The sequence below is a fragment of the Falco cherrug genome, chromosome 11 (assembly GCF_023634085.1).
Source record: "Falco cherrug isolate bFalChe1 chromosome 11, bFalChe1.pri, whole genome shotgun sequence".
NCBI lineage: Eukaryota > Metazoa > Chordata > Aves > Falconiformes > Falconidae > Falco > Falco cherrug.
Window position 1 is genome coordinate 19,553,138 of NC_073707.1, and position 24,630 is coordinate 19,577,767.

A 24,630-nucleotide genomic window follows, 5' to 3' on the forward strand; every position below is an offset into this window, starting at 1 on the left:
CATTCCCTATAGCCCTCGGTGGCTGCTTCTGCTGGGGTATTTGGGAAGCTACCGCTGGCACTAGCACCTCTTTCAGAGATCACCCCACCAGCAACCACGGCCATGCCGGGGGCGATGAGGGGCTCTTCCCAGTGCAGAGTGCACTGGAGCTTGCCCAGCACTGCTGCCAGGCCGGCCCTGCTGCAGCCATGCGTTGCACAGGCAGTTGCACAAGGAGGGTGGCTGCATGCACTCGGCATGGCCCCCCTGCTGTCACCCTCCCCGGCAGCTGCACTGAGGCGGCCAGGCAGCCATCCAGGGTGTCACTGCGGGCTGGTGCTGGCTGTCCTGGTGGCCACTGCAGTTGCCTTTTGGGTCTTTTCCTGCCCTGTGGCTTGGAGTAGAGATGAGCCAAGGACCTGCTCTGCCAGAGGCCATGGCTTGCAGGGTATCTGCACCTTTCAGACCCCCCAGCCCTGCCGGGGAGGGTCCCTGGGTGGCCTTGCAGCAGCGGGGAGCGGAGAGATGGCAGGAGTGACCTGCTCCCCTCCTAGCAGAGGTGCTCCGCAGGTGGAGATGGGCTCATGGGCTGCTCTTGATGAGATGCCATAAGCTTTTCAGGCAATGATCCTTTTTGCCCTGGGACCGGGAACAATGCATCTCCTGTTGCAGATGGTGTTTCAGACCGAGCTGTCCCTGGGGTCACCCTGAGTCCCAGGGGTAGGGTGGCCACTGTGTCCCGTGCCAAGGCAGCGCAAAGCTGAGTGCCTTTGAAGTGCCCTGCACTGTGCTCTGCACGGCTGTTGGACAGGATCTGAGCAGCCATTGTGCAAAGCACAACAAACCCTTCCTATCGTGTCAGAGTCTCGGAGGGTGGCTCTGCTTCCAGCTGCGGGGCTGAAGAGTGAGTGCAGCCCTGCCAGAGCCCGTTGATAACCATCTCCCCTTGCAAAAGAGTTCAAGTCCCTGCTCCCAGCAGGGTGATGTCACCTTATCAGCGCTTGAAGGCTCCTGATAAAGGGATCAATCTAACTTCAGCTGCATCCCCACCTGCAAACACAATGTACGGGAGGCAGCCAAAGTGAGCGTGGCCAGGGCCCGTGTGCTCTTTTGCTTTCGGGGTGGGGGGGGGGGGGTGTCGTGGCTGCCTGGACCCCGCACGGCACAGCACTGGGAACAATAGTGGCTGTGGCAGTGCTTCGGCCAGGGTGGGTGATTACTGAAAATCATGTGCTTACCCCGGCTGTGACAGAGGCAATTTGTCAAAGTCCCATTTTCCTTTCCCTGATAAGATAGGGCTTTTGGAGTACAATAATGCTTTCCTGAGATACAATTGTGGCTCTTCTACCCAGCACACACTCAGGGGAGGCTAATTTTGGCCTTGCTGGGCTGGCAGGGAGTGAGCAGAGGACTCTGTGCCAGAGCCACAGTCCAAGGGGCAGAGTGGCTCTCTGAGCCCTGAGGACCAGGACAGCCCTGGGGGCAGCGAGGTCACCCTGCCTGTCGTGGGCTGGCATGCTCCCTCCTGGCACGCCTGGAAGGTGCCACAGCTGGAGAAGGAGCTGTGGTTTTTGGCTTCATGCTACGGAGCCAATAAAACGTGGCACAATGCTGCCAATACTCTGTAAGCCTTGCCTGAGGCTGGGGCAGCTGGGATCATCAGTGCTCCCCCTTACCCTTGAAGGCACCCAACGCACCCTCTTCCCTCCTGTGCTTTGAACGTCTCCTGATCCTAAAGGTGGCACCGTGATGTGAGGCTGGTATTCATGCCCTGGTTGAGGAAAGCTGCCTGTGCAACGCATGGCTGCACCGTGGCTGCTGGCCGAGTATGGGTGGGAGGGTGACCTCGGCTGCCTGCTGCGAGCCTGTCCCTCCGCAGGCAGCTCCTGTGCCACCACGATCTCAAGAAGAAAGCAGTAAACGGCACCACTGACAAAGCTGGTCCTTATGAAACCCCCAGCCTCCCTGGGAACCAGACCTTTTTAATAATATATATAATATTTGTAGGTGCTGGCTCTGGCCTTCCTTGGAAGGGTAATGAGCAGCACACCCCTCCGGCGGAGCCAGTGTTTCCATTTTGGCATATTGCTTGGGATGCACTTTCCGCACAGTTTGAAATCTAAGTATAATACTATCTTCATGAACCACATTCACCAGTCTGATAATGTGACCTGACAAAAGGTCAATGGAAAAGTTAATATAATTTATTGGCCGATTTAAAAAAAAAATCTAATCATCTGTTTTTCCTTTTTCCTGACCCCCCACCCGCACCCAGCGCCCTGCTGACATTTTCCAGCCATTCCCAAAACAATGGCCAGGGTGGGAATGCTCTGAGTGGGAGCAGCTTTGGAGGAGGCTTTTCCTGAGGGGCTGCAGCCACATCTGTCTCCTCAGCTCCCCTTTCCTGAGAGGTGTGCAGGGGATGCTGTGCTCAGCTGAGGTCACCAGCCTGGCCAGGGACAGGGCTGGTACCAGGTCAGGTCAGTGGTTCCACTACATTTGCTGGGTGTCTTCTGCTCCATGGGGTGACTTGAGCTCACCTGCTGTGGGCTTGAAGGGGGACATTCATCTCTGCTGGTTGTATAGCTGTGGATAGGAGGGAAGGAGGGTCCAGCCACCTCCCTGGGTGTCAGGCACATCTGCTGGAGCAGTGTGGCCACATGTCTTGGATGAATCCCTCAAGGGCTCCAAGAACATCCTCTCCATGGACACAGCCCTTTGGGGGAGGTCTCCATCAGCACGTGGGAAGGCTGCAGGAAGCCCCAGTGTGGTCCATAGGTGCGTGCACATGGATGCATTTCTTTGCACACGTGTGTGAGCAGGTGGAACACGCTGCCAGGCAAGCACCCCTCTTCCTTGCACAGTCCTGCCTTCGGGTTTCCCAGCCAGCAAGAGCCAGCAGGCTGCTGCTTGCTTAGCCAGGGGCTGGGGCTTGCAAGCTCTTCACCCCATAGCTGCTCAGCAGCCACTTGGTCTCCTGATGCCCGGGAGCCTGAGCTGTCTGCAGAGCCCCAAAAGGTGAGGTGTCTGGAGCAATCAAACAGCCAGGTGGTTGTCAGGGCATGACCTGTCCTGAGGAGGCAGATGAGCTTGCTTGTTAGGGTGGAGCTGCAAAAGTAATTAGTCATTTCTTATGCTAACATCTTACAGATGCAAAAGAAAGGACCCCAGAGGGCAAGGGATGGTGGAATGGATCCAGCAGCTTTTCGTTCAACATTAGCTGCTGTTTAGAAGTGGTGGCTTTGGAGCTGTCACCCTGTTGAGCCATGGGAGGGAGAGCATGGAGAACCCATCTTCTGCTGTGGCTGGGGGAAGGAGAAAGCTCCGAGCTGCCTGTTTCTGTCAGGCTGCAGCACTGCTGGGCCCTGTCGGGGTGCTACTATGGCCAGGCATGGAAAACCCTGGCCTCTGTCAGCAAGTGACTGTCCTTCCCCGACTTCTTTGCAGCACAGTCTGCAGGTCTGGCTGTTGCTGAGGAAAGGCTGGAGAGATGGAGGGGGTCTGAGCAGCGTAGCTTGGAAAGCAGGGGGCAAAGGAAAAGCAGGTAACTTCTAAAGCGTGTCGCTTCAGGAAAGCAAAATGAGCCTCAAACACAATCTCCTCTTGTGTTTTGTAAAGCTGGTTTGTGCACCTTGTTGTGTGGGACTGGCTGTAGCCTGGGGGCTCCCTTGCCGTGCAGCTCTGCCTGCTGCCCACCCTGCCTGGAGTTCTGGGGTGCTGCTGCCCACCAACAAACCCAGTCTCCCTGACGTATGGAAACTGGGCTGCTATGCTGGGGACACTCCCCTGCCTCGCTTGGGGAGCTCAGGAAGGGAGGAGAGCTGGAGGCCTGGGCTCCGTGGCAGGTAGCCCTGGGCTTCTCCAAGCCAAGCCTTTGGATGCTGCTGTGCCCAGCAGCCCAGCGTGCAGGTACCCCTAGCCAAGGCCAACAGCGGGCGTCCCTTGTGCAGAGCTGCCTGCCCCTGGTTGCTCTGTGGTTACCAGGCTGTGCTGCTTGCGTTCCGGAGGCTTTCTGCCCAGCCTAGAAACTGCTTTTCAATGTCTTGCGGGTGAGCTGATCTTCTCTGGCTCTTGCACAAGATGTTCTTTGCACATTTAGCTCCCACTCTGTTCCAGCTGGTGCTGGGCCACACTGGCTGGGCACGCCGGTCTGCGGGGCAAATGGGGAGGCAGAGGGCATTGCAGAAGCATAGCTTCTCAGACCGTAATAAACTTGTGGACTTTGCTTGTTTAGTTGAAATAACAGAGATGAAAAAGTTATTAATGAGGATGACTGATGGTGGGCCAAATGACCAGACAATGTAACCTGCCTAGCCTCCTCCAAGGCACCGTGCCAAGGGGAGGAGATGCACGCAGGCCCTGGCCCCTGTGCTATCTGAAAGCAGGCATGGTCCAGCCTTGCTCCTGAGAGCACAAAGCAGAAGAAAGGCTTCCCAGCCCTCCGCTTTGTTGTAACAGCACCGACGGCTGGTCTGCCAGGCGGTTTCCCAGGAGCTGCTGTGAGAACAAGGTTGCATAAGTCACTTCAGCAGTAACTCTACTTGCTCTGCCCTGGACCATGCTGATAAAATTGTGTCCTGTCTCCAGCAGGGTTTTGGAATTGTTCCTTAACCTGGCAGAAGAGGAGTATCTTGGTTTTAAATCTGTCATGAACCCCCTGGAGAGGCCATAGATGCCAAATACCCCCCCATCCTGCCCATGTCGCAGTCCTGGCAGTAAAAGGGAGATCAGTGTTTGATTCCCTGATGGGAGGGTACGCAAGCTGTCCCCTCACCCTGGGTTTCAGTGCACCTCAGCTCCTTGCTGCATGCCCGCCTGATCTGGGCCAACTCCCGTCAGAGATGGCCAGGATGGTGGTCTGCTCGGACCTTCAGCCTAGCCCAGGGTGGCTGCAAGATCTGCTGCCTCTCTGCAATTGATGTTGAAGGGCAGAAGGTGAAAACAAGCATTGCATATGCTATAAAAATCAAATCCAGGGTGGGTTTTTTTGGTGATGTTTTTTTTTCTTGGTTCAATAGGGGAACTTTGCTATGATAAATATGTCTCGGAAACTGGGAACCCAAACAGCAATAGTTCAAAGACATTTTTCCGGCGCTGCAAATCTAAAGCTGCTCATCACAGCACAGCCCTTGTCGGGCTAAGTGTAACGGAGATTGCATCCTCGCTTCCTGCCAAGGGTATAAAAGCAAGGCACTAATTTGCAGATCTTGAAGAATGTGCCAGTGGTATTTCAGCAGCTCTAATGCTCTGCAGCCTGTGAAGGCTGCACGGTAACTGAAAGGAAATATCTTTGTTTTAATTTACTTGGCTTTATTCCTAATTCACTCTTTGATGCCATCAGCCTGGGATAATACGTTTTCAGAGATATGCTTGATATTAAGGAAATGAGTCTGATTAAGTCCTTTAAACATACTTTGAGGGAGAAACGTACAACAATAGAGGTATTAAAGGCCCTATTTTCAAGCAATTCTAATATGAAATCAAAACATCGTGCTGCTAGATGGTGAGGTCCGTTAGCGGTGTGTGTGCATTCTTCAGCTGGAGAGGACATCTCCTTCTCCAGCTAGGAAAGCTGCCAGAGAGCTTGAATCTGTCCTCTGTGCTGGGTGGGCAGAGAGAGGCAGATTTGTTTCACAGTCTCCTTACTTGCAGCCAAATGATACATGCACAATCACTTGCCCTTTGCCAGTTGTACTCTGCTAAGTAGAAGTGATGGTTTCTCAAGAGTCTAGCATTTAAGGTTTGCCTGCATGTTTGTTCTTTTAGCTTTGTTTAAATAGTTGCTTTATTTTTCTTAGCTGTCCTGGGGTAATTTAGCTGTAAATAGGTTACCTAGTATTGTGTTTGTGCTGTCCATTGGTATGGGTGGAGGTCCCTCCGCTACTGGAACACTTCCCAGTGAAGTCAGTAGCTTTGCAGGTACCTGCTGGGTCCCCTTGGCAATTTTTCCCTCTGGCTTGGACAACTGCTACCAAACCCAGCCCTCCTTGGTAGTGTGGCAGCCTTTGCTCTGCTGTTACCGTCACCAGTGCTGATGTGGTGTCCAAGGATTTCAACCTGGCCCAAGGGCTGGATGTGACAACACTGGTGTCCTTGGTGGAGATGATTCATCACTGAGCTTTTGGGTGTGTGCTGCATGGCAGTGTTAAGAAATAATATGTGGAGGCATGGAAGCATGTAAAGGCACTGAGATCCCACTTTTCTTTAGGTATGATACTGGCTAGGCAAAGTCTGACAGTCCTATTGACTGAAAGATTTCTGCATTACTTAAAATAAAGAGAGGAGGTGGAAAAGGGACAAATACCAATGAAAAGGACGTGCCAAGTAGCTGCACAGTGATTCATTTATGGCTTTGTGGCAGCCGGGAGCTGGGAGAGGAGAGGGGATGGTAACTTCTGGGGAGGGAATAGTCTTCAAAGGGCCTGAGAAGTAACCTGGAGACAGGCGTGACCTCCTTTACTGCTTCTCATGGCAGTCATGGGGCTAGCGAGAGGAATGGGAAAGCACAGTATTATTTATTCTATCTACTATAAGAAGTGACTATTTAAGATCTTGTTTGAGTAAATGGAGCAATGAATTCCCCTTTCACTCTGCCTGCTGCTGAAGGCATGTGATTTATTAGATATGCTGCTGTGGTAATGGAAATAACTAGCCAGGCTATTTTAAACCAAAAAGAACTGGGTGTCTGGGGAAAGGGGGGGGAAAAGGATTGGGTGGCACAAGAGAAAAGAGAGGCTTCATCTGTGACAATCTTGGGCGCTTTGTACAATTTGCTCTTTAAGCTGTTTCACAAGCTCTTCTGGCAGAGAAGTGATAATAAATTGTTTAACAACTCAGGCTTGCCAAAGTAGTTTAAGAAGCTTTCAAAGGAGACTTTTAAAGTCTTGTGGCTTTCAACTGCATGTGAATCATCTTCTTGAAGAGTGAAACTGTAACTGCAGATTGCTAACCACCATTTCACGGGGCGCCGTATACCTGTCTGTGCATCCACAAGCCCTGGCAGTCAGTTCAGGTCAGATGTTCTCGGGCAGATCCCATGCCCACGTCCCAGGGCCCAGCGCGGCAGTGGTGCCATTGCTGTTGCCAACCTGCTGAACTTGAAAATCTCAGCTGGAAGAGCCTGCAAGCAACTGAGGTCAGGGAAAAATAAAGGTGAGAGAAGGAATGTCACATGCACCCACAGCCAATTCCTTCCCCTCAGTGACTCAGGGAAAGCATGGAGCCTTACCCACTCTCAGCCCCTTTTCTTATGAGGCTTTTTTTTTATTTGGCTAAGGATGTATGGGGATTAGATAGAATGGTCCAGAGGGAATTCACCCCCTAAGCATCTCTTTCCAGGAAAGTCAAACAAACAGGGCCAGGGGTATCCTACAGGAGGCCAGCCCCACCGCTGTCCCCAGAGAGGGCTGGGTGGCTCAGGGCTAGCAGAGGCATGCTTGCAGCATCTGGGATCACATGTGGCCAGCTGGGTGCCTGTGCACTGTGGAGGTGGGGTCCCATAACCTCCTCTGAGCTATGCACATATTTATACAGCCCTACCAGAAAAGGCAGGGTGGAACATGCTAATATAGACACATTAAAGAGACTGAATAAATAAACAGTAGGTTTTGATTTATTTTCTCTACTACTTGGTTATCTTAGTTTTGGCACATGATGGATCTTGTACACAAATGTGATCTCCAGATAGTTTCTTGTCCTGGCTGATTTAGAAATCATGTGCAAAGGAGAAAAACTTTGCAAATGTTCTTAAAGCAAAATATTTATGCTGTTTACTGCCAAAGCATGTAAAATCCTTGGCCCCCATCAGCTAGGTAATATACAACAGGTAAGAAAGCTGGCCTCTGCCCTGAGGAGTTACAGTTTAAGATGGGATGTAACAGTGCATACAGTTGGACTGGGAAAGCACATAAAATGTGATTAGTCAGCCTAAGACTCACTAAATGCTGTACTCCTAATGAGCACCGTTTAGCACGTCTGTGCTGTGAGGGCCTGGGAGAGTGCAGGGTTTGGTGGGGCAAAGCTGGACATGGAAAACACTGTACACCCTCGACACTGAGGAAAAGGTGGTGGGAGGGAAGCAACTGAGAAATGTCATGTGTTCTAGTCACAGAAGATTGTAAAGGACCTGGTAAGTTTTATCGTGGTGCTTGTACCCAGCTCAGGTTCAAGTGGAATATATGTAACTGAAATCAAAACAGTCATGGGAAGCCTGTTTAGACAGGCTGTAGGACTTAGTGCTCCTTCTGTCCTCAAGCTGCTTGCCTGCCCCCACATTACTGAGCAAAGTCTCAAGGAATTACACTGGCTGTGAATGGCTGTTACATTTCCAGAAGTGGTGACAGTGCTGGATTGTGTGTTCTGGCTCATTTCCTCATGTTAACCAGTCTCATTAAGGTGAACTGAACAGAGAAAAGCTGTTGATTCTCTTCTTGTTTCTACCACGTTCAACACCTGATGCTTTAAAAGCACTGAATGCCATGATTTCTAGGTATATACTTAGAAATAACTCCTGATTCCCTGTGACCCGTCCTTTACCTAGGGAAGCTGCAGCCAGCGATGCTGCAGGAGAGTGGAGGTTGCCAGGCACTTCCAGCCGTACAAACCAGACTGATGCCAAGAGAGCTGGAAAGCAGCTGAGAAAGAGCTTAAGGAGATGGGTGGAGGGAACGTGCCAACCACAAAATTAATCTCTGAATTATAAAAGCCTGCACGGTTTGAGGTTTGTGAAGCCATAAACGAGTTCAAATTTGCCAGCAACTGAAAAAGAAAACCAATTAGGTGTTAAGGGAAACCTTCTAATGGGGATAAAGATAATACATCAGAATATGCAATGGGTTGAAAAATCTGATGAGAAATTAACCTTTAATTGAAAATGACTAAAGGAATTTTGATGAAGAACATAGAAATATATGTATCAAAGCAAATAATTTTACTCTTTTTATAATAGGGAATGACAGAATAAAAGCTTCTGTTTAATAGCGCTAATAACTTAGTAATATTTTTCCTTTGAGTCATATGGTAGGCTCTTTTTACCAGTCAATGCTTAGTCCAAAAAAAAAAAAAAGCTCCTCCTTGGCTTCTTCTCATAATCATGTTTCTAGGTCTGTATGGGTGTCTGCTGCTTGTTTTGCCTCTGTTCTCTTTCCACCAATATCCAGGTGGAATGGTACTCATTTGAATCCCCCTGACTCTGCTGGGGACACTGTCGCCAAGTTTGCAAGGCTAAAAGCAGTTACGAGCAAAAGCCAGTCTGAGGAAATACTTCAGTGTGATCCAAATGGAAATTGGGGGAGTTCTTCACCAATGTGTTACTAGGTGACTCAAATGCTCTTAATTTCAATGTCACCAAAGGAGGCTTTTCTGGTTTTAAAATGAAACAAAACATCCTGCTTGGAAGAGGAGGTATGGGCAACATAAAGACATATACAGGTGGAAATTCGGCAAGCTGTTAGCAATGGGTAGATCAACAGTTTGCAAACAAGGGTAATGAATGAAATTCAATGAAAATACATATATGGCCAATACCATTGATCACCATGCAGTGCTATTTCCTTGAGATACAAAGAAAATTGTACCAGTGATTTAGGTTGGATGTTAGACAAAGACAGCAACAATTCAGTGAAAAAAAACGCTGAAATTATTCAGTAAATTTTTCTGTTCTTCATTTGGAAGAGGACATGAAGGTATTTCTGTTTTCCATGTGTAGCCGGAGTGAATGAAAATGACTGGTTAATGCTCATCTTTAAAAATTACATGCGAAAGTCTTCTTAACAGCTGCCTGAGATCACCAAACCCATAGTACTGACTTAGCAAATACTGCATCACTGAATTTCCAGAGAATCAGGGGAAGTAACTGTTGAATCATTACATACGTGCCAGTAACTGATGTGTCCTAGGTAAGCGGGAACCAAAGCTTTGGCAAAAGCAGTAAGGAGGCCGATGAAGCATGCAATCAACACAGAATTGAACTGTGACAGTACCAGAGTTAATGCATTAACAGAAAATAGATGGTTTTAATTTATTTTTTTTTTTTAGTAGAGGGAGGCAACCGTTCTGATTTGAGTCAGAGCAGCTCAGTATTATGCCTGATCTGTGGGTGGCTGCCAAAAAGGGGCAGTTTTGTTTCTCCTTTTCTTTTCCTCTCATTCCCTTGCATAGTAGTCACATGTCTGCCCAGTGAATCAGTTCAACTCCCTGGGCTAACAAAAAACTATGCCTTTTCTTTTGATTATTGGCAGAGTTTCCTGCTGGATCCCTGTGCTGGGCTGACTCACCCTGGAGCTGTGGGGTCACTGGAACCGGCAAGGGAAGTTGAGCGTGCTGCTGGGGTGATGGGATGCACTGCCAGGTGGATGTGGCCCTTGTTTGGTCACTGCTGGGGTTGCACGCAATGAGACGTAACAGTCAACGGCTCCCTTAATCTGCAATGGAGAACTGCTGGGAAAAAACCACGGCTATGTCAAAATAAATATAGACCCTATTGTGGTTTACAGATCCCCTGAACAGTTTACAGTGCTCTTCAAAATCTTTAACTGGTGCATCTGAAAACAACCCGTCACCCACCTGAGGGTATGTTTAGTGAAGTCACGCGGGTGTCCCTTCTTGCCCTGACAATATTGATGATCTTTATATGTTACCTGGAAGTAGTAAAAGTAATTCCTGATGTGGTGTCTGGAGAGATGTGCAAATTGGGACGTCAGGTCCCAGGTGAGCGCAGCATGGACAGCAGTGGCACGGGAGGGGGCTGCCCAGGAGGCAAACGGGCAGCTGGGCACGATGCGCGTTCCCTGGACGCCGTCATCGCGGGCGGGTGGCAAAGGCCGCACACGGAAGCAGAGGTGGGTTATTAAAAGCAGGTGTATATTGGGCGGAGGGGCATGGGAAGAGCCCTTGGCCCTCCTGTTGGGCTGAGGGAATAGGAGCCCAGTGACCCACTGGCTTTCTTAAACTGGGGGGACTGGGTTGTGTCCCGCAGTGGAGCTGGGGGCTGTGAGGGAGCTCTCACGGGGGTGCCCGTGAGCCGACCCCCGCCCTCTCTCACCACCGCGGAACACCTGCAGGGTCACACGCGGTTACACAGCCGCCTGCTCCTCCGGTGCCGGGGCGGCCTGTCAGCCCACCACGGTGCGAGCTCGGCCCGGTGCCCCCCGCGGCGCTGCCCCCCGTCCCGCCCAAAAGCGCCTCCCCGGGCCCCGCCGCCCCCGGCAGCCCCTTGTCCTGCCCCACCGCGCCCCCAAGGGCCCGCGCCCCTGCCCAGGCCCCGCCCCTCCCGGTGAGGCCCCGCCCCTCCACCGGCCCCTCCCCGCCCCGGAGCCGCGCGGCACCCCGCTCTTCCGGCGCGTGACGCGCGGGGCGGGGCGGGGCGGGGGGCGTGTCCCCGTAGCGTCACTTCCGCGCCCCTCCCTGCCCCCGCCCAGTCGGCCGGCGCGTGGAGCCGGTTGGCGGCGGATCGGGTCGTGCCTCACGAGGCAGCCGCGGGCGCGCCGCCGGGCGGGCGGGGTGGGGCGGGGGAGAGCCGGTCCCGCTCCGGTCCCGCGCCCGCCCCGCCGGCATGGGGCTCAGCTGAGGGCGCCGCCGGTGAGTGGGGCCGCGGGGCGGCGGGCCCAGCCCGGCAGGTGAGGGAGGGTCCGCGGGCCGCGCCGGGCCGGGCCGGGCCGGGCCACAGCGGCGCCCGCAGCCCCCTCGGGCTCGGCGCGGCCGCCCGCCCGCAGCGCCCTTCAGCCGCGCCGGGCGCCCCTAAGCCCGCGGCAGCCCCCCGCGGGGCGGCCCGGCTCGGGCGCGGAGGTCGTGGCGGGGCCGCCGCCGCCAGTAGCGGCCCCCGCGCTGCTCCCGCGGCCGGGGGAGGGGTGGGCGTGCGGCTGCGGCCGTGTGCGCGGCCGCCCGAGGTCTCCCGGCCGCCGGTCTGCGCACACGTGCGGCGCCCGCCCAGCGGCCCGGCGGTTTCCCCCCCCCCCGGCCCCGTTCCCGCCCCTCGGCTTCGCGCCAGCAGCGCCCGGCTGCCCCCGGGGCTGCCCCGCGGTCCCGGCGGCACCGCCAGCGCTGGGGCAGGGGGGGCGGCCGCGCTGCTTCCGCCTGCGCTGCCCGGCGCTCCGCGCTGCCGGCGGGCTCTGGCTGCGGCGTGCGCTGTAGTGCAGGTCGGTGGGACGCGCTGGCGATCCCGGGCCACGGAAAAAGTTTCCCCGCGCAGTGCGGGACGCGGGCGCGGTGCGTCTCGCTCATCGCTCAGCAGAGGAGTCGGTGCGCGGTGCTGCTGCTGCCGGGCTGCACGGCACTCCTCTGTCAGCCGAGCTGTGCAGATGGTGACCTCGCACCGCAAGCACCGCTGACAGCCACTGCGTCATCCCCGAGGGGAGGCCCGTTTACGTTTGTTCAGGGATAAACAACCGTTAGGTGAATTAAACGCCGAGAGCTGCAGTGGAATTGACAAGGCAGTTTTTAAAACTGCATTGATACCTAAGGTGAATGAGAACAATTTGACTGTCTGCAGTGTTGGCTCTAAAAGCTTGCTGCTGCCACCAGTGCTGTGGCTTGCCTGCCAGGATCTGTGTATCCCTGCAGGTGCTGTGCTTGGAGGATGCTTTTGGAGCCCTTCAAGAAGCCGTTGTCTCCCTCAGCTGAGGTAGTGCAGCCTTCAGCAGTGAGGATGGTTAACTAAACCGTTCTTGACATGAGCGCTGACAGTAGTCTGGCCACACTGACTGACTGCTTCCTCTCCATCTGAGCTTGCTCAGAATTTTGTCCAGTTTTAGCATTTGTTAACGTGTTTTCTTTGCTGTAGGCACTCACTGGATCTGTACGGTACTTTCTTAAGTTCCATTTAGCCTATTCATTCCTCTGACTGTATTTTTTTTTTTTTTATTTTATTGTAGGTGACTCAGCCGTTGCATGTATGAGATTTGTCCACACACTGGCTCTTCAGACAGGTTAGCTATATTTTTCTGCCATCAGCTCTATCATACCTGAAAGAGGTGCTAGTTTTACCTTTTATTAAACTAAAGCTGACTTTTGTACAACACTGGTGTCTCCTGTAGAATACTGATTTTCTTGAGCCTGTGGAGAAACGTCTTTTTTTGGCATTATTTAAATATACTCTATGGTGTGAGTCAGGCCCTCATAAACTTAGTGTCCATGCGGCAGTGTCACGGGTGACAGCAGTGGATCTTTACTGCATGTACACTGAGGAAATGCGTGTGCAGCGTGACAGTAAGGGCTACATACTGCTGGTTTTGTAAGCAGCTCTTTCTTGTTGGCTAATCACAAATGCAGTTTTACAAAGTTTAAAGAAGATGTACTATGTAAACTTCGAACTGTATAGTTGACTTGGAAATTTATTGGTACTAGCTTAACTCTCCTGACTTCTAAGAAGCGTATCATTAAGGTGGCTTGGTAAAAGAAAAATGTCATGCATTGTTGGTGTAGTCACCTGTGGGGGAGAACACTGGCTTCTGGCAGCATGGAGTGTTCCAGTGTGAGCGCCTAGGTGAGCTAGGAGAAACTTAGTGCTTCAGAAAATGGCTAAGAGAGATCTTGTAAACCTTCGTTTTGGCCAAAGCTGACTGTCCATGCCAGAAGGAGGAGAAAGCAGTGAAAGTGATCTGAGCAATTCTACAGACTTGTCTCCAGCAGAGCTGCTGGACAGCAGCTACTGCCTTCCTGACTACCTCCCAGGAGCAGCAGTGCTGTTCTAGGTGCTCCACTTGGTATCTTCCAGTAGTGCTCTCTAGACGTTGAGCTCATTGTGCTCTCATCCCTTAAATTTTTTGTTGTCTTCTAGAATCAGGTGGCTATTCCTGTATTTCTTTTTGAATCATCCCTTTCTCCTCTAGGGAGGGCTTGATAACTTGGGCAGGCAGTAATTCATCCCTAACTTGGAGGTCAAGGGATGAAAGGTCCTAGCTACTTGCTCAGACAGCTTGCAGTGCCTGGCAAGGGAGTGTGGGGGCTGCCTAGCAAGGAGGGAAGTTGCATCATGTTAGCTGAGTATGATTGAGAAACTTTATGATTCAGTTCTCTTCTGCTGGTGTGCCATGTGACAGGCATGGTACATCAGACAAGCTGTTTTGCTGCGGACCTAATAAATTATTTTAAAAAAGAAATTAAAAAAATATGTTGACATGGAGCCCTCAGATTAATTTTTCTCACTTGCCTCGAGGACGTAGTATCCTCGCTGTGTTCTGTGTGGAGTATAAAACAGTCAACAAGACAGACAATTTCAGTGGTATGCAGACAAATTCCATTTATTCTGTGGGAGTAAAATACCTTTTTATTGTTAAAGCCAGGTCCAAGTGGGTTGCCCAAATCATAGGGGAAATCTGTACTAGAACTGGGAACTGACATGGAAAGACCAGGTTTTTGTCAAGCATCTTAACCACTGCACCCTTGTTCCTTTTTCTGGAAACCTTAAGATACTGTTTGCTTTGTATCTGTAAGGTACCAACTTTCTTTTAGCTTGTCCAAGGTCTGCTGCAGGGATTGGTACTTCTCGTGTGAAAAATGTCCGAGTTGAGTGATATGCTTAAGCATCTTTAACAGCAGGCCAGGGACAACTGTTCTGACACTTTGCTTATTAAATGTCTGTCTGGTATGAATCTGATGGTAGCTGGCACGGAGGGAAGAGGTTTCATTCCTTTAATACCTTGTGAAACAAAATCCTTTAGTTAATTCTTCTAAAACTGAGTTTTAGAAATTAGAAAAAAGGGCTTCCTTAGTTTTCATTTTCTGAATGCCCAAACAGTATTGGTGTAATGTAAAAATCTGTGCTTCTGCAGTGTATGTTTAGACTCGCCTTTTGAATGGCTTAAAGACATCCATTGGAGAACTGAGTGTGTATTTAAGTGCATGCTGCTTTGGGCAGGGCTTACTGGACTCTGCAGCATGAAATCTACTGTGGCCCAACCTACTTTGGGTCTGTAGTCACGGTATTATGCCAATTAGTAGGTTCTGTGTTTTTTTTAGTGGTGAAAAAACCCCCAAGATTCTGACTAGTGTTTGGATCTGGTTACGTTTAGCATGTGAGAGTTTGTACAAAAATAATCCTAGTTTGAAAATCCTGATTTCTCAATTTGACATTAAAAAAAATATTTTAAATAACAGTAATGCTAAAGTGTTTCCCTGTCACCATTACACAATAAGCTAAAAATAGTTTTCATTCATAAAAAAGCTACTTCCTTTGTTAAATAATCTGCTCAGCAGAGAACAAAAGTTCAGTTTGTAGTAAACTGTAGTTGCATTATAGCCTCAAATCTGACACCTTTATTCCTGTTTGAAATAAGATTGTAAACTTTAATCTTCAGTAGCTGAAAAGCAGACAAATAAAAAAGGATGCATGATTCACAGTTACTGTTCAGGAGTTATGGATGTGATCTGCAAAAAATCCTCAGTGCTGTATCTTGCTGCTCCTTTTCTGAAATACATAACTTCAGCACCATCTACACAGAGCACTGTGCATGGACTGGGATTGGGATGGGATCTCCATGGCTGTGAAGTCTAGTTGCTTGCTCTGAAGTGGTGCAGTGTCAGTTGTGTTCATAATCCTATCAGTCCTACCAGAATTAGCTGTGTTTTGCATTCATTCTGTATTTTCATTTTTTCATGGTGTAATTTTCATTTGAAAGGATTTAGCCCTTTTTTGTGGTTCTGGTTTCTTAGAATGTTGGCTTTGCATTGTTCATCTTAAAGCAGCCCTTTGGAAGAGGACCAGGTACTGGAAGTGTTCGCAAGTTCATGACTACTTAGTTGGATTGAGTTTTCATGTGGTATTTAAAACCAAAAGACCATCCTTCAAAATCAAAATACTTACCTCTTCATTTTTTGACCTTTTACAAATTTATGTGATGGTGACATTTTCAGTTTAGAAAGTACATATAGCAACAAAAATGGCCACTCCTTGAGATTTTATTCTGGCTAGAGGATGCCAAAATGAAAGGTGATAAATGGCAATGGCTGTGATATCAGAGCTCATGATCCTTATAAATGGTAGGAGACAGAACAGCAAAATGGGAAGGATTTTGATAAATAAAGTTGTAAGACCAACTTATGAGCTTTTACTGACTTTGGATGCAAGAAAAAAATATATGTAGAGCATGAAAATAAGTCATGTTACGAAGAACATGTATAAACGAATAGTAGTGGTAGATATTGGAAAGGCCAAAGTGCAAATGGAATTGCAACTAGCAAGAGGCATAAAAGCTAGCAAGGTTCCTGTAGAGGTATGTTAATAGCAGGAGGAAGATTGGGAAATGTCTTTCTTGATTCAGTGGAGAACATATGTATCTACGAAAGATGCAGAACATTTAAAGCGCTCAGTGCCTATTTTGCTTGTGTTCTCTAAGACAGTGTCATGCAGGTGCTTAATCTTATTGATACTTGTGATAAGGTAATATTTTACACTAGAGTGTGCTTCCATTAGATGTTTCTGCATCAGCTGGCCCTGATAAGCTTCACTGTACAGTTGTCAAAGCAGCTCAAAAAATGCAAAAATATTATCTGGAAATACTCAGAAGTACTAGAAGACTGGGAAAGAATGAGTCTTCAGAGAATTATAATGGAAGAGAGCTGAGGAAGAGGAGTTGAAGTCTGGTAGTTCACTTCATCTCAGTTTTTCTGTCAGTTGACATTAATAAGCAAACGCTCTATTTTCAAGTGTTTGGAAGATAACTATGAGAAGAGTAACAGCATGAACTGATTTGTGGGAAAACTAATTGTGTCCAAAGTCTAATATATCTTTACTGAAGAGCAGAAGGCTTTGTGGCTATGGCACAAGCAGTGGAGGTCTTGTCTCCTGATTGATTAATGTAATAAGGTTTTCCACATTTTAATGGCCTTGTAAGTAAATGGAGACATGATCTGGGGAAAGCAGTCTAGGAGACATGCAAAATTGGGTAGATGATCCTATTTGGATAACAGTAATTAATGATTTAGTGTTGAAATGAGAGGTTGTGTTGAAGGGTTCTGTCCTGGGTACGGTTGCCTTTAATGAAAGCATCAGTCAACTGGCAGATTAAATGTGCTTATTAAATTCCCAGGGACTATGTGTTGGAGGATATTATGAGAGTTCAAAATGACCTGAAAAACAGGATGGGACAAATGCAGAGTACTGCACTTCAGCAGGAATTATCAGCTGTGCAAATGCAGGGTGAGGTTAGGTACTACAAAAAGGACCTGGGGGTGTACTGGATCACAAGTTGAACGTGAGTCAGTGTCATGCTGTTTGCAGAAGAGGCAAATATCTTACTGGGATGTTTAAATGGCAGTATTGTCTGTGAGATGTCAAGTTTAAATCCGTTGGCTTTATTTGCTGTTGGTATACTCTCAATGTGCAGACAGCATCAGTTTGGGTGCCAAAATTCAAGAAGAATTTGGACCACTTGGAAAGAGTTCAGAGGAGAGAAATGCAAATGATCAGAGTTCGAGGAAACAACTTCATAAAGATGGAAGAAAATCTGAGTTATTTTGGCAAGAGATGAGGAGGTTAAGGGGAATGTAAGACATTTCAAATATTTAAAAGATTCGTAAGAAGGAAATGCTATTTTCAATGACCGTGATGGGCAGCTTGAAATGGGATTAAGTTTCATCAAGGAAAACACCAATTAGGCTTTTAACTTTTGCACAGTAAAAATGGTACTTTAAAAAGTCTTTTATTGGTGGCCATGAATAACAAGTTCGTTTGTTGAGAAAGACTGGTATAGTTGGTTTAGGATGGGTAATTGATGTCCCCTTCATCTCATTTTATAGGATTCTAGTTTTAGTTTGTGTGAAGTTGGGGCTGAAGAAGACATACACAGGGTTCTTTGTCCATTGCTTGGTCATATAATATGAGTTTAGACCTTGCACAGGTTCAAATGGCCAGACCGTGCTGTTTGTATTGGTTTGGAAACATACGGTGTTCTGGATGTTGCTGTCTTCTCAAGGATGCTGCCTCTTGCAAATGGAGCAAGTTTTCTTGCACTGTCATGTTGGTTTAAACCTCCATGTAAACCCACAGGACAGCAATGTGTGTGTCTGCGTAACTTCAGCGTAGCAGAATGCTGAGGAACTTTCAATCATTTTAGTACCCATAGTAGCTTCAGATTACTGCTTTAGGCTCAGGTGGTAGTCCTAATGCTTCTGCTTCATACTTACAAAAAGCCTGTTTTTGACTTTGAAGATCCTTTTTGAAGGACATATGCTTTGGTATATTCACCAGTACAGGGTGTCTAAGTGAGGATGGACAGATTTCAAAGTGGGAAAGTCCAGCCGTGAGTATAGACATGCTGTTATTCTATATGTCATGATTTTTGTGCACGTTTGTAATTGCTTTTGATTGTCTGCAGTAGACTGCATGACAAAACAAAGGATCCAACGATTCCTTCTATTTCAGCGATAGATTTGTAAGATAACTGGAATGTGCAGAAACTTTTAAATTAATCCAGTGCATTTTGCTGTCAAACCATGTCTCCAACTCAGGGAAGAAAAATACAGTTACCCTTGTGAACCCTGGCCTTTAGATCTGCCACAGTGTTTAACGTCAGTAGCAAGAGCTTATCTTCTGGAGGATGTGTTCAATGCAGCAGTAGATAGCAGGAGCTGAAAGTTCAGTGACGTAGGTAAGGGTTGGCTTCTAATGTGGAGATTGTACCATGTGTTGGCAGTTATGTTGCATTACCTGCCTGACTTTAGTGTCACATTGTAATAGTAGTTACTGAACTGTGTAACTTTTGGGTACATATGAATATCCCAAAAAGTCCTCTTACTGTTGGATTGCTAGAGAATTTTTTTCTCTCAGCAGGATAGTTTTTCTTACCTCTGTTTTTCAAACAAGGGATCTGTTTTTGTCTTAAGAGGAGTGGAGGAATCTTACATATATGCCATTGTCACTAAGTTGTGAAGGCTTGATCTGAAGCCCAGTGAATTCAAAGGATTGTTCCATTGGCTTGAGCAGTCTTTGGCTGAGGGTGCTGCTGTCTAAAACTGGTGCTTCTGTCACTATAGCAGTACTCCAGATCTGACAAGCCAGCAAAAGTTCTTTTCAGACCAACTGCTAATTCAAACAGGAACATAAAAGGGCTTTCAAATGTGCAGTCTTGCAGAGTGCATTCTTTGGATTAAACCTATCTTCATTTGGTCCGTTTGGCAAGGACCACAAAAAAAGTTTAGTGTTTCAAGAGAGGGTTTTGACATTACGTTCCTGCATCATAGCCATGTGTTATGGCTAGAGGCAATCTACTGAGCCTTAATACTGGCAATATTGAAGACCTGTTGTGTGAAAAGGAGTAATGGTGTTGGCGCCAGTTTGGACAGGCAGGTTTTAAATGTCAACAGTGTACGGCTGAAACACAGCTTCTATTTGTGTTCTGTACAATTGTACTGCAGTGACAGTTACCAGTGCTTGGGTGAGAGCAACCCATAGTGAAGGGCATGTGTTTGGAGCAGAGGTAGATGTAATGTGTCTGAGTGAACAGAAGCACTTGGAAAGCCACCATCATGTAGTCTTCATTGGTTGGAAGTGTACTCGGGGTCCTGACTTCTGAAGTTTCATTAGTACATCTACAGATTCTAATTTTTGTCTGCAATATAAATGGCATTTTCTTATGACCATGTCTTTTCCAGCAGAAATAGCTTAACTATAGTAATAAATAGGGAAAAATGTAGGAACACACATAATGTTTCACCACACAAATTGTATGTCTTTTATAGGGGGAGAGCACAAGGAGAAATAATTTAAGGTCTTGTCAGCTTGTGTCCTTACTCTATGGCATGTAAATGTAAGTATCCTCATAGTGCTCTTCCCTGCGCCACCCTTTCCTTTATCTGGCAGCATCCCTTCCCAAGAGACAGCTTTTGTCAGTAGCAAGACTGCTGGCATAATTGTATTCTGAGCCTGCGTTATGAAGGATTTTGGTGCGTCAAGCTGGCACTGGTAAGCTAGTAGCATTTATAACACCATTTCTCAGCCTGTGATCATTGTGGTAGTGATTATCTGGTGCGCTAAATTGCTGCTGTGTTTTTGTTGAAGATAGCTGGTTCACCTAACTCCATTGGTAGAATAGATCATAGGAGTGTTTTGCTCAGGTTTCACTGCAAAGTATTTTGAATTTGTGTTAGCTTGCATCATGCATGTGGAACAAATGTAGAGTGCCTCAGTTTCTTCTGCTTGCTGTTACCCTCCCATGGCATAAATGTCTGGGAAGCAATAGGATATTAAATGCCATAATTGTTTGTCCAGCTGAAGTTGGGTAACGCTTGTTATATATAGTATTGGTGGATGTGGTAGGAGAACTTACACGTACTATAGTCAGATAGTAATTGTGCTGGCTCATTAGCTACTGTCAACAGAAGCTGTATCAGGTGGGGAATGTTTTGGTGTGCACTCTGAGGAAATGCTTTTTATTGACTTACTGCTAAACTGAAGTAGTTTACCTTTTTGTAAAGCTCATTTTCCTTGGAGACTGTATTTTTTATATTGTGGACATTGAGTCATACCTAGGTATTTGAGTTTGCTAAGTTCATGGGGCAGTATTTTGTGGTGAATCATCTGCTTAGTGTTTCACTCTATCCTCCTGTTTTATCTTTGCTGGGTTCCTGGAGTGTGTGTGTCATCTATGCTTTCCTCTGTCAGGGAACATCCTTATTCCTTGGATCTTAAATTTTGTTTTAGCTAAGTTAATAAGTCATAATTTTCAAAGTGTCGTAGTGAATCTGTTGAATACAGCTATGAAAATGGTCTTGGTATCTGTAACATCCATTTGAAAGATAGCAAAAATACAGTAACTTGTAGCTGACTCCCTTCTTAATGTTCCATAGAAATAAGGTAATTTTCAGAGCTTTGGTCTTTCTCAAAACCTTTTTGATTGTTTTACTTTCATTCATGTGAAATAGTTGCTTGTGGATTTCCTTTGAGTGCTGTGGTCAAGGAGAAACCAAAGTGAATATTCATACAGCAGTTGTGATATAGCCACTAGAATGCTTTCCTAAGTTCTTTTGTTCTACCTTGATAATGAAGGCATTTTAAAAAAACTCTATGAGATGGTTGGTACGCTTGCAGGTAAGACGGGAGTTGAGTTAATGTTCGCCAGAAAGTTGCATGAGTGGATTTCTTAACTGTATTAATCCTAGTAGTTTGCTAGCTATCTTGGATAAACCCTACTGCATCTAAATCAGGCTACTTTGCTGTGGTTTCTCTAAGGAGCGTAGGAATTTGAGGACTGCAGAGCCTCTACAAGGCATTCAGTTTATGCTTAAGTCTTATGATCCAGTTGAAGCTTCAGGGCGAGGTGTCAGCTTTGACAGACCTGCCCTGTGATCACTTCTACGTAAACTGTGAATGTCCACCCCCTTCCGTTGTGTAGAAAGCCAGGCTAAAAGAAAAATTGCTTACTTTGTGCTTGAAGTGCTTTTAGATATATTCTGTGCTCTGCCCTTGATCCCTTTACTACGGGGTTTGAAGCGCAAGGTGAGGGTGGGGATTTGGATGCTGTGGCACCATCTGGAATAGAAGTGTTAGCTTCATCCCATAAACCAGAAATCCAGAAAGACATGTGATCATCAGAAATGCATGTGGGAATAGTCCTGGTGGGAGCTTCTTAAGTTCTAGAGGTATTTCAGGGATCTGGGATTAGATGATGAGGAATTTGGTACTTAGGTAATTGCCGGTTTAATTCCATGATGCCTTATGAAAAATCATTAAAATGTTTGTTATGAATCTTTCATCTTGAGAGCCACCATTGTTTGAATGTTCTTTTGTGAAAATGTTCTGGGTATGATAAATGGAATGGCAGACTCACGGGATGGTTGATGTTGGAAGGGCCCTCTCAAGGTTACTTTTTCCAGTCCCCTGCTCAAGCAGGGCCACGTAGAGCCAGTTGCCCAGAACCAGGCCCACCTGGAATATGTGTTTTTGTGATGTACATAATGATATTTAATGCTTCTATTCTGTAGATTATTTTTTAAGCATCAGCATTTAATGTAACCAGCAGGTGCTTCTAGGAGTGTGTGACTTCTCTTCTGCTTACCCGTAAAGACTGATGTATGAGGGAAAATGGATACTTCTGCTCTTGTAAAATGGTTTTAAACTAATCTTAATTAGCGATTTGTGTAGTGTACTATTTTCTAATTTATTTGTGGTATTAATATGTTGTTTGCCACATGCACATTCTTACAGAGGATGAGGCATTGTATGAAAGATACATAGAATTGTGAAAGATGCTGATGAGCATGATCGGAAGTATGGAATATCCTCTGTAAGGGAAGCAGATAGTAATTTCTGTGTGGAGTGGAGAGGACTGCAGGGTGTGGGATAAAACAGTTTATAAAAGAATCACACCCTCCCTACCACCTATGATTAAGGCATAACTTCACTGCCCTTTCAAACACAAGAAGTAGGAGACTTCAGCTGACACTAGTACACGAAGCATCAAAATAAGGAAAAAACCCCCTTCCTCATGAACTTGGGGGTTCTTTGCAGGATGTTGGCAAGCTTAAAATGTGCCCCAAAGTAGTAGTAATAAAAAATTAAGAAAAATCCATTTAGTATTAAATAAGATGATATGGTATTTGGCTTGTGAAGCTCTTGAACCACAAGTCACTGGGATTGGAGAGAGTCTACTGGGAAGTATCATTGTATGACTCTACCTGTGATGCCTCCTTGACTGTTGCTCTTCAGGATGCTAGGCTAAGGGCACATTCAATCTGACCTTTTAGGGACTGTTACTTTGTTGCTCTCTTAGCCTTCAGGAGTCTTCCTATTTGTTTACTTCCATTCAGAAGGTATAAAGTAAAAGCTGCTTATGCATTTAATGTATGTGGAAGATTGTGGCAGTCCTTAACGGTGCTTTAGAAAGCTAACCTCTGTTTTCACCTAACATTTATGAAAAAAGAAGGCTGATGGGTGAAATCTGAGTAGAGTATCTGGACCAGAGGTATTTGAGAAGAGCCTGCTTGTGAATACTTGGCTAGACCTTGGTGATATTTCAGTTAGTGAGATCAATGCTTGAGGGAAGAGTGCCCTGTGATACAACTAATGTACGTACTTACAAGATTTCAGTCTTGCTTTTAAAAAACCCCAACTTCTTGTAGCAGAGAAGACTGATAGTTACATCTCTTAGTGCTGTTATAAAAAAGTTTATAGTCTAGGAAAGAAAAAAAAATATTAAAAAGGTAGCTCAAATGTGGACATAAATACTGCTCTAGACATGATATGTTAAAGGAGAATTTCTCCTTTTAGGTAAGTGTGCAGAATGAAAGTTACCTATAAACGGAGTGATAACCAAAAGCTGTTGCTTACTGGGAAAAGCAAGCCTGAACACCTTTTCTGGCTGTCATCAGTGCTGAGAAGATTGCAGCAGCTGAGGGGACGTGTCAGATTTTTGCAGAGTCTGTTTCCGTTATATGGAAGACGTCTCCCATTCCTGATGCTGTGGGAATAATTCCCAAGAGGTATACAAGTGCTGTGAAGTATCATTTAGGTCGAGCTATTTGAGGCAGTGATGAAACTTACTGTAGTAGGCTGCTGTGGGGTCATCTAATTTCATGAATTGTAGAAGTCCTTTTCTGAGGGGTAACTGTTTACTAAATAGCTAAAGCTCTTCTGGGTTTGTAGGACTGTTCTGAATGACTAGGACATCGCAGATAGATGAACCTCAGCCAAAGTTTACATTACAGGTGTGGAGGCATTGTGTTAAATGTTACAGTCCTGTTCTCTTTTGTCTTTGTCAAAGCTCTGCTCATGGACATAGAGAGTGGAACTTCTGCCCTTGGTTTTCTCATCTTACCTCATATGGTAGTTCTGAGAGTAAATTAATCATTTCCAGGAGGTAAGCTGTCAGGTTGTATAAATTCCTGTGCATGAGAAAATAGTCTTCAGCAGTAGTCTGATCTCTGAATGGAACTGGTTTGCAGATTTTTCTCTCGCTTCAGTTGTTAGAATTTGATCAAGGTGAATAAATTGTCCTGCCTGACATCTTAAATTGTGTTAAATTTTGATGCAACCTTTTAATTTTAAATATCATATAACAACACTAATAATTAAAGTTTTAGCAGTTTGTCATGTGTATTTCAATTGATTTGTGGGTTGGTTGCACACAAGAAGAGCTCTTCCCTTAAAGTGTTTCCGATCTAAGTAAAGTGAATGTGCCGCATACTTAAGGCTCTGTATCGATTTATTGTGACTGTTTAAAAAAATTGTACTTTCAATAAACATTAGAAAACCCAGGTTTAAGTGCTGAAGTTGTAACATATCTGCATGTATACATCTTACTGAACACATTTTTAGAAGTGAGTGCAATTTGTTGCTATTTCTGTTAATCTGAAGGTACTCTGTGAGTGCATTTAGCAGTCACGTAGTTGAATGTTAAGATTCTTGAAGTCTTATATAATGACTTCAGGAAAACATGAAGAAATACTGCTGCTTTGTCTCAGAATCCTCGGCTGAAAGCAATGAAAGGTCCTAACTCATGCTTACAATGGGAAAGCAAAGAAAGACGCTAAAGCAGATTGCTTGCTTGTGATGAGTATGGTTCTCAGACTATGCTGTAGTCTTAGCTGTATGTCAACTATATGTGCTTTTGAGGAAACAGAAGTTGAATGCCTAAACTTCAGAGGAAAGTTCATCCCTTGTGATTAGTCTGGTTGTGCTTGATGATCTCCTTGTAGGAAATCTCTGATTTCCAAAGAGAA

At 46.6% G+C, this 24,630-nt stretch overlaps 1 protein-coding gene and 1 long non-coding RNA gene across 7 annotated transcripts in view; one reads left to right on the plus strand and one right to left on the minus strand.

Moving 5' to 3' along the window:
• Nucleotides 1-8,822: 8,822 nt before the first annotated feature.
• On the minus strand, nt 8,823-11,111 carry LOC129737059 (uncharacterized). Of its 2 annotated transcripts, none has more exons than XR_008734472.1 (2): nt 10,543-11,111; nt 8,823-10,413 (listed from the first exon to the last, which is right to left on the minus strand). It is a non-coding gene; the product is annotated as an uncharacterized LOC129737059 (long non-coding RNA). The 2 variants fall into 2 exon arrangements; XR_008734473.1 differs by having other exon boundaries at nt 8,823-10,416.
• Nucleotides 11,112-11,388: 277 nt separating this feature from the next.
• Nucleotides 11,389-24,630, plus strand: part of ATP13A3 (ATPase 13A3) — a 58,753-nt gene continuing 45,511 nt past the window's right edge. For 3 of the 5 annotated variants that reach the window (XM_055723448.1, XM_055723445.1, XM_055723450.1), the window contains exons 1-2: nt 11,389-11,556; nt 12,849-12,902. Coding sequence is in view for 4 of the 5 variants with exons in the window: in XM_055723445.1 (XP_055579420.1) it covers nt 12,865-12,902 (38 nt within the window). In the remaining variant the exon portion in view is untranslated. Of the gene's footprint in view, nt 11,595-12,848; nt 12,903-19,653; nt 19,722-24,630 lie in introns of all 5 variants that reach the window. The other 2 variants (XM_055723447.1, XM_055723446.1) reach the window with 2 other exon arrangements.